This window comes from Tasmannia lanceolata, unplaced genomic scaffold (assembly GCF_043159265.1).
Source record: "Tasmannia lanceolata isolate RefF3 unplaced genomic scaffold, GAP_Taslan_0.1 ptg000054l, whole genome shotgun sequence".
NCBI classification, from domain to species: Eukaryota; Viridiplantae; Streptophyta; class Magnoliopsida; order Canellales; family Winteraceae; genus Tasmannia; species Tasmannia lanceolata.
The window spans coordinates 3,016,280-3,029,851 of NW_027518731.1; the positions used below are offsets into that span (position 1 = coordinate 3,016,280).

At 36.3% G+C, this 13,572-nt stretch overlaps 1 protein-coding gene across 2 annotated transcripts; it reads right to left on the bottom strand.

Annotated features, from left to right (window-relative positions):
* Window positions 1-1,860: 1,860 nt before the first annotated feature.
* On the bottom strand, window positions 1,861-11,370 carry LOC143864850 (putative beta-1,3-galactosyltransferase 8). Of its 2 annotated transcripts, XM_077375713.1 has the most exons (10): window positions 11,208-11,321; window positions 10,717-10,777; window positions 9,434-9,740; window positions 8,548-8,612; window positions 8,270-8,463; window positions 6,860-7,117; window positions 5,385-5,472; window positions 4,225-4,350; window positions 3,394-3,503; window positions 1,861-2,295 (listed from the first exon to the last, which is right to left on the bottom strand). In XM_077375713.1, exons 3-10 carry the CDS (start codon window positions 9,614-9,616, stop codon window positions 2,147-2,149), a joined length of 1,173 nt encoding a protein of 390 aa, XP_077231828.1. In that variant the 5' UTR covers window positions 9,617-9,740; window positions 10,717-10,777; window positions 11,208-11,321; the 3' UTR covers window positions 1,861-2,146. The 2 variants fall into 2 exon arrangements, with proteins under 2 accessions (XP_077231828.1, XP_077231827.1); XM_077375712.1 differs by lacking the exon at window positions 10,717-10,777 and having other exon boundaries at window positions 11,208-11,370.
* Between the last annotated feature and the right edge of the window lie 2,202 nt (window positions 11,371-13,572).

Below are 13,572 nucleotides of genomic sequence, written 5' to 3' on the forward strand. Positions count from 1 at the left end.
AGTGAGATCTAACTCAGACTTGTTTCCTTTCTTATGTCCAATGGAATTCATCACAGCTCCGCTGTCGTTCTAACACAACTTGGAAGTTGAAAATCATGTCATTCTTCCGATGTTCTAAGTTGCATTACAGTTCCATTTGAGGGGGGTTCTGAAATAAGTAGAAAGAAAAAAAAATGAGGAATCACAAAGAGGAATCAACATAGATAGTGTTGTCAAAATTTGGAATGAAGAAACTGATTTTGAATGTTTGCAGTAATGAGAAATAAAAAGAAAGAAGAGAAAGTAGGCAAGGCAAGCAAAGGAGGGAAGACTTTTTCTAGCTTCTTCCACCACCTCCAATTTTTGTCCCGACCAATGTGGGACTAAACAAATAGAGGTTTGCTTTGTTTGCTTTTTGTAGTTTTTGTCTTCACATGTTTTTGTCTCATTAAAAAACTACTTTTTGACTTTTCTTTTTACTTTTTGTTAAAAATACACCAACAGATAGTGTCCAAAACTTGTTTCTTCAAAGGAAAACTATTTGCTTTTATGACTTGAGTTTTTATGAGCTAATCCAAAATTCAGGAAAAGATGTGATTGAATTCGGATTCTTAATGCATCTAATGTTGGTTTCTAATAAAGCTAGATTTACTCTGACTAACACCGGCCCAAATCAGCCCACTCATATTTGTGGTAGACGATTGCCTTAGTGTCTAATGGGCTTTATAAAGGATAATAAGCTTTTTATAAAGGATAATCCCAAGCTAAGTCCATGAAGCTTACTTCTGCCAATGTGAAAATAAATAAAATAAGCTTTTTATTTCAGGAAAATGCCATCCGGGAAATCATTGTTTAGATTTGATCCTAAAATCATCACTGCCACAGAAAATCGGTTGGTTTTTCCTAATAGGCGTGTACCACGATGCCATAGAGAGCCATGCTAGGCCCAAGGATGGGAGCATCGGGTAGGGTAGTTGGCCAATTGTAAGGACATTGACACCGCTTATGGGGGGCCTGAATTTGACTCCAATAATCAGTTATGGCTTCACAATCAGTTTTAAAATTCCAAAGGCCCTGTTCAATTTACATTATCACAACCGATTGTCAATCCAAACCTATTATTCTCCAGGTTTTGGACTGACAATTGGTTGTCATAATCATGGTTTTAAATTTCGGCCGAAATCCGAAATGGGACCGAAACCTTTACCAAATTTCGGTCATTTCGGTCTGAATTTCAAGAAAATGTCTTTTTTTTGTTACAAAATTTCGGTCCAAAATTTCTGTCCGAAATTTCGGAAATTTGGTTTGCAATTTCGAACTAAAGTACCAAATTTCGGCCCGAAATTTCGGATTTCGGTGGGGTCCGAAATTGATACCGAAACCGAAAATTAAAACCTTGGTCATAATCTAAAACGAACATGGCCAAAACAAATAGTGCCTTAGTTATCTGATCATGACCTACAAATGGGTAATCATCGAAATCCAATGGGCTCACATCGTATTCCTGTGGTGACCGACTGTTTGAACCCTCAAAATAAAAAATTTGAAAGATGGAGCACATGTTAATTGCAAAAGGCTCAAATTCAAATTTGAACACATGGTGATTGCAAAAGTGAGAGCAGTTAAAAAATTGTAAATTAACTACTAAGACCAAAGTTTATAAAATTGTTAATTGGTCCAAAAGCCATTTGTCGTTTGATTGTAGTTCGCACAATACTCAAATTCGAGATACATCTTTGTTAATTGCATTCGAAAACCTTCAATCGAAGGACACTATGTCTCATATATAAGTAGTGTGTAGGATTTTAGCCCCAACACCAACTAGATCAATTTTCCTAATCACCATATACTAATTAATGATGTTTAGGGTTGAGAGTGGAGTGAATTAAAAAAAAAAACTTGCATAGATAATTCGTCATCTCTCACTTGAAATGGCTTATACCTTGTAAGAACTATAAGATAATTTCTCCAGGTAGAGTGTCCATACAAGAGAGAATGACTTCCAAAGATACACATTCTCAAACCCTAGTTAGGTTTTATGGTTTTTCACCAAAAACCAGCTTTTATCTCCTTTATATCTTTTTAAAACCCATGAAAGGGCATGCAATTTTGTTCCCCTAGTAAACCATGTATTATCTATTTCATATTTTCCAATTCCCCATTGCATCTAAAGAACAACATTCCAAATAGCTCCATCCCCTTCACCACATGTGTTGTGAATGTCCTTCATCCTCTCCACAGACTTGCATACCCCACTGCACGACCAATCAAACGACGCTGCACAGACATTTCCCGCCTGCGCTCTCCATTCACAATCTACAAAAAAAAGAAAAAGAAAAAAAAAAAGAGTTGCTAGCCAAACAGGAATCCATTTTGTTAAAAAAGAAAACCGATCCAAAATCTACTTAGATCTTAACATTAATTTTTCGGAGGTGGACCATATTTCGCCCTCTGGACTCCCCTTGGGCGCAGTATTTGGCACGGCAGAGAATGTTTAAGTATAAAAGATTAAATAACTGACACTCTAAGAGCTTAAGCTTTTGGAGTAATTGGCTATTTAAGATGGTATCAAAGCAAAGGTCCCTTGATATTAAAAAACCACATGTAATGGCCAACCCAAAAGAGGGGCCACATGTGCCAACTGTATGCTGAGCCAAAAAGGCACGTGACGGGGAGTGTTAAGCATAAAAGATTAAATAGCACCATCTTCAATGGCTTAGCTTTTGGAGTAATTGGTTGTTTCACATAGAGCTTCTTGCACACATTTGTCACATATTAAGGCTGGTATCGACATTAGTATTGAATGGCATTTGTGCGAAAATTTGACCCTTTGATAAGTTTTTTTTTTTTTAACTTTCATATTCTCACTAAAATATTATCCTTTCTTCTAAGTGTTTTCCTATAAAAAATAAAAATAAAAAGGGATTGATGCATAAATTTGATCATAGGACTCAAGCTCCCATGACTAGCATGAAGATTGCCATGTTTGGAGGGCAAGAAAAACATTTCTGAAGGATTTTTTTTCAAGAAAATCTTATCTTTCCACGGTTTAGAGGAAAATGATACGATTATTGTTAATTTTGAGAGGGGTTTGCTAGGGACCATCGTAGAAGGCATTTTGGGTTGTTGCATGAATAAGACAAAATCTGAGCCAGTGCGGCTGCTCTCACATGCAACAGCCCAGGCATGAAATGCCTTCTATGATGGTCCCTAGCAAATCCCTTTTGAGAGATATCATAGTAAATTGAAGGTCCTCTAAATAAGAAATGAATAGGGTCGGTTGAAGTTATCTTTTGCCATGTGTTAAAAAAGTAAGAAATTTTAAAAATAATTTTACTTTTCGAAACATTTCCAAAAAAATTCCTACAATCCAAACAAGGCCATAAAGGTACACGTGTAGTTCGAGGGCATTACCTGGAGGGGTCCCACAACACATGGAACGATCATCTACATGTTCAACGTCCAAACCAATCAACCAGGCCCCTAGCGAAACATCCTCGTTGGCATATCGGTGTAATATGGGTCTGTAAAATAAAATAAAATAAAATAAAATTTTGATAACAATTATATACAACAACAAAAATAAATTTTTTGATGGCATTTCATTATATCTAGAAGAGGTTTGTGCTCAACTCAACTCAACTCAACTAAGTCTTTGTCCTAAACTAGTTGGGGTCGGGTAATGAATCCTTAAGAATTTTTTTATGAAGAAGGCGAAAGAATCCACCCGGCTCAAATTGACTAAGAGGTTTTTAATAATTCCAATAGTTTCTTAAGGTCCGTTCACTTGTTTTCTCGCTGCAGGAAAAGAGAATAAAGGAAAGGAATCTGACGTAAAAAATGGAAAAGAAACGGTGACAGGAAACCTGTTTTCTCGCTGTTCACTTGCTCATAAACTGAGGGAAAAGAAACTGTGACGAGAAACTTGTTTTCTCGCGACGTTAGAAAATGATTTTCCTACCTATTTGGGAGGAAAGGAATGGAAAGCATTTGCGAGAAAAGACAATTTCCACGTATTTTTTTTCTTTTCCACGTCATTAACAATACTTTCTGGGGGAACAAAGAGAACGGTGGAATTTCAGGTTTCCCGAGAAAATTTGGGGCATTTTCCTTTCTTTTCATTTCCTGAGAACGCAAGTAAACACAACTTCAGGGGATTTGCTAGAGAATTTCAGGGAAATGCATTTCATTTTATTAAATAAGAAAATAAATGTGGATGCAATACACATGTGCGTAGGAACTCACGCATTTATAGAGATGTAGGCAGCGAGGTCCTTAGAAATGGCATAGATTTGTCCAGTGGCATGCCTGAAATATTTATTTCCTTCTTCTCCGAATTTCCAAAATTCAGGCTCGTGATATTTCACTCCCCTGTAAATGAGAGCAAGCGAGATGGGTCACTCAGCACCCCGCCTTGAAAATTAATAAAATATCTGAATAAAACTATACAGGGAATGCTAAACTGAGGGACGCCCTTGCAAAAATCAGATGAAAGGGCGCCCATCAATTTAGCATTCCCCGTATAGAGGAATGCTAGACTGACCGGCGCCCTTGCAAATAAAAGGGAGAAAGGGTGCCCCTATTGGTCAGAACCCATTAACAATGGCACTGAAAATTACCATCATAATGTTGTAAATGAGTTTTGACCAATCAGGGTGCCCTTTTCCCACTTTTTTATGCAAGGGCACCTGTCAGTCTAGCATTCCTCCACATACATATAAGGGGCTGATATCTCCACCACTATACTTTGATAGTAGCATAATCACTTTTTGGTTAACACTTTTTAAACTGGCTGCCGAGAAGTTTTTGGGAATTTTATGAGGCTTTGATAGCTGGTTAAAAAGTGTAGAATAATAAGGTATTGCCACAGTAAAAACAGGCTACTGATATTACCATTGCATTGTTTTAATAATTGCGCAAATTATTCTTGTCTTTCATTATTTAAACAACTGTCAAAGTTCCCAAAAAACTCAAGCCAATTAAAAAAAAGACAAGATGAGCTTGTGGAATTATTAAAACCACGCAGTGCCAATATCATTACCCTAAAAATATGTAGTGCTAATATCAGTCCCATACGTATGAAACACCTTCTAGCTTTTATATCTGGGACTGATATCTGCACTACAATATTCTTATTAAATACCTTACATATTTATGGGAATGATATCAGCACAACAATGTTTCGGTAAATATGCACTAACTCACTCTGTCCTATGTGCTTTAACCATATATTACAATTCCCAAAAAGCTGTCAGCACTCAGCAGCATTTGACAGATGGCTAACGCATATAGGACGAGTTGATTATGTGCCTATTATCAAAACATGGTTATGCCTATATCAAAACATGGTTATAGCTTTAGTGAAGTGATATTTCCACCCCTTCTGGTTGTGTAAAATAACTCACTTGTCAGAGAGGACGGGCCCAGACTTCATGCAACCGATGTACATTCTGGGTCTCGATCGATATCGGGCAAGCGTAGTCACAAGCATACCTAAAACAAAGCCCGTCCAAATTAGATCCAACGGTGGAGAGATAGAGATATCTTGATTGTTTGTAAACAAGGTAATCGATCAAACTATTAGAGCATCCAATGGCTGTAAAATTTTGATGCGGGCCCATAGACACTGGAGCCCATCAGATTAGCAATGATGCTTAATTTACCAAATTACCCATGTCTAGTTTATATTAATTTGTCAACTGAACCTCGCCCTTCTTTCCTATGCAAATTATTTAGGCATTGTTCGGTGACTCGGAGAGGAAATAGAAATGACGTGGCAAATAGAAAGGAAATGGAAAGGAAAACCGGTGAGATTGGAGTTCTATGGAAAAGTTGTCGAGCAAAATTTACTAAAAACCCCTTGCATGATTGTCGACAATAAAAAAAATTCTTAATTTTTCCATGGAAAACAATCTTCCCAAGGGATCCTAACTGCTTTTTTGCGTAGGACTTATTTCGGGGTAAAACTTTTTTTAGGGAGGAATTATTTCAGGTAAAATTTCTAAAGTTTTATGCTGGTAATGTTTAAATGAAACAATTTTTCTCTAAAAATGCATGAATAAACTTGGAAATTTTGTTTTTAAGGGCGAACATTTTCTTAGGAAAAAATATATTTCATGCTTCGCAAACATGTCCATACCTTCAAATTTCATTTTACATAGAAAATTTTAAGTGCAGTTTCATTGTTTTAACATTATTCCTTCTTTTTTCTTCTCCTTTGATGTTAATGCTTCTACTATTGTACATATAGTGCACATGTACATGATGTAGACCGTTTATCCTATGACTCATCCATGATGGGGCCTTTAGAATCAATGGCTCAGATCAAATGCATATAAGATACATGTGTGATGTTACACCTTTAGGATTTAGAAATTTCTTCAGGTAAAATCTTTCCTAGGAAATCAATTCCAAACTCAAACAAAGCTTACCTTAAACATTTTTTCGAGAAAGAAAATTTTCAGCGGAGACAAATTAACCATTAGCCCTGTTTGGATTGTATGAATTATCTGGAAAAAGTTTGAAGAGGAAAAATATTTCTAAAATTTTAACTTTTTTGTCACAAAAAGAAAAAAGATGACATGAACCAATCCTATTCAATTTTCACTTAGGGAGGCCTTCAAATTAAGTAATATTCCTCTACATTAACCGTAAACATATTATTTCGCTCTAAATCACGGAAACAAAAAATTTCCGTCAGAAATGTTTTTCTTAGAATCCAAAGAGGGCCTTGGAAAAACATTTTTTTACATCCAAACAACAAGGGTCCTAGTCTTCTTATAGCTATGGATGATATTCTCAATTGAATGAGCAATCAGTAATCAGATAAAAATGAAAAAAAATGGGAAAATTGTGAAAGTAAGGAGAAGGGAAATCTTACCAAGATTTACATGGACATCATCATCTACCTTGACATAGAAATCAGCATCCCAAATGGAGGCAGCTGTGGAAAAGTAAGTCCTGGTCTTGGTAGAGAGCTGATGGTATCCTTCCACATGTTCAAGCCTAAGGAAGTCCTTGTGCTTCGCATCTTCTGAGTCTATGGCGCGGTCGAGTACACCCCCAGGTGTGGCACTGTGGCCGATCACAAATCGTAGAACAATTCCTTTTTCTTTTTCTAGCTTCTTCAGTTTGGATCCTGCATGTTTGGTGGAATCTAAGTCACAAATATCACTCTTGGGAATTTCTCGGCCAAGGAAAATCTCGAGATATATTATTTTTATTTTTCAGGTATATATCAGGAATAAAACGGTAAAAGGAAAATCTCGAGATATCTGCCCCATTTTTGTCCTCCACAAATGGAGGGGTTAGGATGATCCTATGGAGCTGATTTTTGGTACACCCCCTATCTATGATAAGGCCTTGCAAATGAATGGTTTGGATCACTCCCCAAAATGTGGGACCCATGTGATTGGGCAAGCTAGCTCACCATAAGTTTGGTTAAGCTCACCAACAGTTTCCTCACATATATATATATATATATATATATATATATATATATATATATATATATATATATATATCTGTGTGTGTGTGTGTATTTTAAAAACAAATAAAAAAAATATCATGATATTATCGCGATATTATTACAACAAATGAAAATATCGCTATATTTTTAAATTCTAGGGATTATTTCGGGATTTTATCATTTTATCAAAATGTCATGATAAAATTGCTATATTTTGAAAATATTGGAGATATTTGAGGTGGAAGGTAGGCTTGCTAACGGCACGGTCAGAGTCAATGAGATTTTATTCCTTGATTTTCTGTTTCTGTTTCTTAAAATAGGCATAGAACAAATTTTATGCCATTTTTTAAAATGGGCGTAAAACAAATTTTTATGCCCCACTTTTTAAAGTAGGGGTAAATTTTGTTTTACCCCCATTTTACGTAGAAAGAAATAGAGCCTGAAAAACAATTCTGCTACAGTTGGATAATTAATGCTTTTTTTCTAGGTAAATAGTGTTTCATGTAAAATTCTTCCAGCAAAAAAACCCTTTTTTTGGTATAAAAAAGCAGTTAGCAAACCTTGGGAAAATAATTTTCCAAGAAAAAACTTTCATGGTTGGTAAACAAGTATTTATCTATAATTAAGGGAATGAGTGCATGTTGATATGGTTGTTTCTCATGAATTTAGTCAAAATAAGTATAATATCAATTTCACGTTAATGAGTGAAATCAATTTCACATGAATGGTAAAAGTTTCCAATTTATCTGTTACTAAGAAAAACAAAAGTTAATTGAAAATAAGGTGATCTCGGTCTCTATTGTTCTTAAACAAGTGTACCACCTTTAGGCATCCAAGTCTGGCGGAGGGAATCACGTCGCTTTTTGCTGCTAAAGGCGGTATTGATTCCGATCACAACAAACGCCTTTTGTAGGGTATGGTTATTAGAGCCTTTGATAGAAGACAGACGATTGATTCCGCTCGTTCGGGCCACCGCTAGTTCCATTTCTACCATTGAAATTGTCTTATCAAGTGACCTATATAAAATAAATTTATAGAATAAAAACACTATAAAAACAGGCTTTTATCTTTTATCAAACAAAAATAGAAAATGGCCTTACTGAATGGCTTCATGAGTTTTTGTCACTTCTCCCATTATATCTCCTGAATTTCCTTCAACCAATTTCTAACATAGAAAATCTCACATTAGGAATAGATACAATGGATATTCTTCAAAAAACTATTAGTAAAAAAATAAATAAAAACAACACACGCACACACACAGATGGAGACATTAATTTCACGCCATTTCCCAGTATATCCACCCCGTTTTGTTTGTCTTTTTCTTGAAATGTAGGCATTTTAAGAAGAAAAAACAAACAAAAAGGTGTGCAGATACTGGAAAGGGGTGGAAACATCATTCCCGAGCCATCCCACCTCACACAGACAGACATACACATACAGGTGTGTGTTTAAGAGGGGAAAGATCATTTTTAGTTTAGGTGGATAGGAGAAACTCAATGTCATTGACTTATACTTTGAGTTCACCATCAAAATCAGAAAATGATATCCACACACCAATATTTGATAATGGCATACCTTCCTTCAATTTACACTCCCTAATCGGCTGTTAATGGCTCTTACAAAATTACCATAAGAGCTAACAGAGACCAAACAGAAAACACTTAACAAAATGAGGATTGCCATCATCAAAATATGTGAGTTCGAATATCATTTCCCCGCAAAATCCACTTGTTTTATCAAACTTGTAAGTTTGTGAACATGCACTTACAAGTTACAAGCATAGTTAGCAACGCCAAAAAAAAAAAAAAAAAATCTAATTTAATACCGTTTTGGTTAAAAAAAGGGAAATATAAAAAAATGAGTTTAAAATTTTTAAACGGGGTATTAAATGGCAAACCAATAAAACTATTTTTTTTAAATACCGTTTAAAATAGCATTTTGCTAACTAAACGTACAACATGACAACTAAGTATAAAAAATCACCCGCTTATGGTCGCATTTCCCGGAGATAAAATTCTCCTCGTGGCTCAAAATGACCGGAATTCGTTCGCCGCGATTTTCCTCCGGTGGCCCGGTCCATGTGCGGCCGTTAAAGAGAGAGCCAATAAAGAGGCAAGCCATGCAAAGTACGATCACGGCTTTCGCCGGCAATGGCCGCCCACGCATCTTCCTCGGCTCGTGTTCGAGCTGCCACAACCCTCACTTCACAATGCCTGAATCTGGCCGCACTCTTCTTCTCCAGCAGCGGTGCCACTGGGCTTTAGCTAACCACCTGAATGAAGGCACCCATCTAGAAAATTGCAAAGATGGGGTCAACAGGGAATGCAAGGATATGTATACATAAGGGTTGTGAAATGGGCATAAGAGGAAGGTTCTACTTATAACATTTGTTTTTAGTGTTGATAATGGCATTCTACTAATCGTAATTGTGAAGGGGACATTAAAGCCAGTTTCAATCGTTTACAAAATCCATTTTAATGATTATCGTAACTTCAAAATAAGGGATTTGCTGGGGACCATGCCAGAAAGGCATTTTGCGGCTGGCTGTTGCTTCCACATGCAACAGTCAGCCACGAAATGTGTTTCTGGCAATGGTCCCTAGTAAATCCCTCAAAATAATGTGCATATATAATTAGGAGAATTTATATCCTGCGAGGGCATGAAGTCCAATATTTTTTCAAAAAGTATAGTGGGGCGAACTTGGTAGGATGATCCTAACCCTCCTCTCTATAGAGGTCTCTATATGCTTGAGTCCCACCACAGAGTAGAGGTTTAGGATCATCCTAGGGAGATGTTTTACTGGGTACAACCTATTTACCAAATGAACGGTTTGGATCATTGTATGAAGTGGCCCCCACGGTACTTTGTGAAAAATACTGGATGCACACCGTATAAAAATCTTGAAAGTATCCCAAGCCTTTTAAGACACTACACATAAGTGTTGGAGGTACAAAAAATAGGGAGTGCCAATATCATTCCAAGCACCAAGAAATAGGAAATGGTCAGTTAAGGTTAGCTTTCAGGCAGCCATTAAAATTAGATATGAGCACGTGAATTCAAGCATGCCACATGATATGATATGGAATTCTCTAGTCTATGTATGTGAAAATGATTGGAATTTACTGATATAGGGTTAGAGTAGTCAGTTGCTCTTCACCTGCCAAAAATAACAGGCTTTCCTGGTAGGAATGTTCCATTGAAAACCAGGTGTGTAAAATAAGAGACCGATCACATGACCCTTCTAGGCAATAAAATGACTGTTTTACCTCTAACATCTCTTTAAAAAGCATCAATGCAATGGGTGAACGTTAACCATCCTTCACCTTCCTGGCGCATGTTAGCAGAATAACAGTCACCATAATTCATCGAATGAGATGGTAAAAAACGCCATTCTTTTAATCAACAGTAATTTCGTATAATTTTATCATTCAAAAGTGGAAAATAAAATATACGAATAGGAATTTCATATTATTTTATCGTTCAAAAAAGGAAAATAAGATTCATGAAAGGGAGTGAATTTTAATCAAAAGTAATTTTATATGATCTTATTGTTAAGAAATGGAAAATAAAATCCGTGAAAGCGAGATAGGATTTTCCAAATTTTGTTCTGAAAAGGAGATGTATACTTTTATTCATTGTTTTAAATTCTAAAGATAGGTATGAGTTTTAAAACTGCAAAGCTACCTCCTTAAGAATCATCATCTTATGGGAAAAATGGGTGAATTAGTCAACAAAATGGACTTGTGATGCTACGTACCTTCTTCCAGTAGACGGAAAGCAAACGGAGATGAGATTATTCCGATCGGAAATGATAGTAGATCTCGAACCAATAATTCTCTCTCTCTCTCTCTCTCTCTCTCTCTCTCTCTCTCTCTCTTAAAGGACAACTGCTGCTTGTTGCTTATGGGAGTTAACTCATGCAAACACTATGACTTAACAACGTTAATTATAAACGTAAATGACATTGCTCTCTCTCTCTCTCTCTCTCTCTCTCTCTCTCTCTCAACACTTGTAAGGCCATCCAAACCGTTGATCTAGTGAGCCACATGAAGTGGATGATATTCTCTATCTCTCTCTACACATGCAAGGCAATCCAAACAATTGTTCTAGTGACCCACCATGAAGATGGATGATGGATGATATATCATGTACCTAGGCATTTAGTTAGTCGTTGATGTGACATGACAATGGCATGACCTAACTAAAAATAATTGTCCAAACAAGCCGCGTGTTTTGGTTAATTAAGTTGGTTTTAGGGCAAGGGCTTTTTTGCAAGAAAATTTTAGCCATGAAAAAGTCTTGGACTAAGGAAAATGATCGATATGGGAACAGAGCGTACGACCGGCTCTACTTGTCCGTCAATCAATGCGTGCCACGTGTATAAAAATTACCTATTTTGTGATCGAGTTTCTCGTTTAAGTTAAGCCATGGGCGGTTTCCCGTCCGACCATAAATCACCTACCATAACTCTTTCATTAAATATGGCATTTACTCCGTAGATTAGGTGTAAAACATATTCAAGGAGAGCTGAACTCAGGGGCGCCCTTGCAAATATCAGCTAAAAGGGCGCCCCCATTTGTGCAACGTCACCAAGTGTATGCATTTATAATGGTTACAAGTCAAAAGATAATTAAATGTACATAGGTGGCTTTGCACCAATGAGGGCGCAAATTCCAGCTGATTTATACGAGGACGCCCTTGAGTTTAGCATACCTCAATATATTTTTTTGTTTTACGCCCAATTTATGTCAAACGAGTGATTTTATATGGCGAAAACCCTTATAAAAAATATATTTTTTCAAAAAGTCCTGTACGGAAAAGCCATAGGATGATCCAAACCGTCCATGTGATGGAACACAACGTAAAAGGTTGTGCTCCCCAAAAAATCATTGTACCTTTTGAAGAGAAATTGATGTAATTTCGGCTAAGTGAGTCGCTTAGAAATCAGTCTTTCACCTTTCTGCAAGGGGCTGAGATTAAAAACCATGTTTTAAGTGAGATTAATCTCAGCCTTTCTCGCCAAAAGCAAAAGGTGTTGAGGAATTAGGTCAAACAAGAGGTTGTTTGAAGCATTACACCCAAGGTATCTAGTTTGGAATATCAAGATTGTTGCCTCCAACCCTTTTATATAGAGATACACTAGGGTTTTAATAGGTTAATAGGCTCTAGCCTAAATAGGCCCACTACACCGGTCCATTATCTTATTGGGTTTATATTAGAACATAATATGGTTATATTATATACCCAACAATCTCCTCATATGTTCTACATATAGCACAATCCAATAGATAGTTAATGTGATGTCCAAACAAAATTATTGAATCATCCATATCACCATATCAATAAAGATCTGTAATCCAACTGAAAATAAGAATACTTTAAAGAATAACCAAGAGTTTTAGAAATAATCTAAACTCAAACATAAGCAGTTTCACATGTAAGTGAACTATTTAATCAAATAAAAAGAAAAAAATAGTTCTCACTGCTCTATAAGGATTCACTCATCAAGTAAATCATCCTCATCAAGATCCAAATTGAGTCAATCTCCTCCATTTTCGCTAATTCTTGTAAATTACCAAATATGAATTTCATTAAAAAATGAATCCAATCATTTGTGTAATTTACTAAAAGTATCTAGTTCTACCAGAAAAACTTAGTACAATTGATGTAGGTTAAGACATGTCTACATAGTCTTTAACCCCATTTCCCCCACAGTTTTGAATATTCGATCTTTGCTCAGTCCATTCGTAAGATCATCGGTCATATTATCCTTCGATCTCACATCAACCAAAGTGATAATACCTTGTTCTATAAGATAATATAGCGTGTCAAGTTTCAGCCTAACATGTCTCCTCTTACCATTAAAGAGTGAGTTTTTTCACAACCGTAATTGTAACTTGATTATCACATAACAAACTTAAAGAGTTAATCTTTAAATGGGTCAATGGAATGTCCAGAATCAGATCTCTTATCCACTCTGCTTCAAAAGGTTGATTTCTCAGCAACCCGCCTAGTGGCTCAAAAGTTGGGATTGATCCTCTAGCTCAATTGGTTAATGCTTTGCTCTTCAACTTGAGAGAGACCCGAACGTCATTGTTAATTTGTGACCAGATCTTGTGATC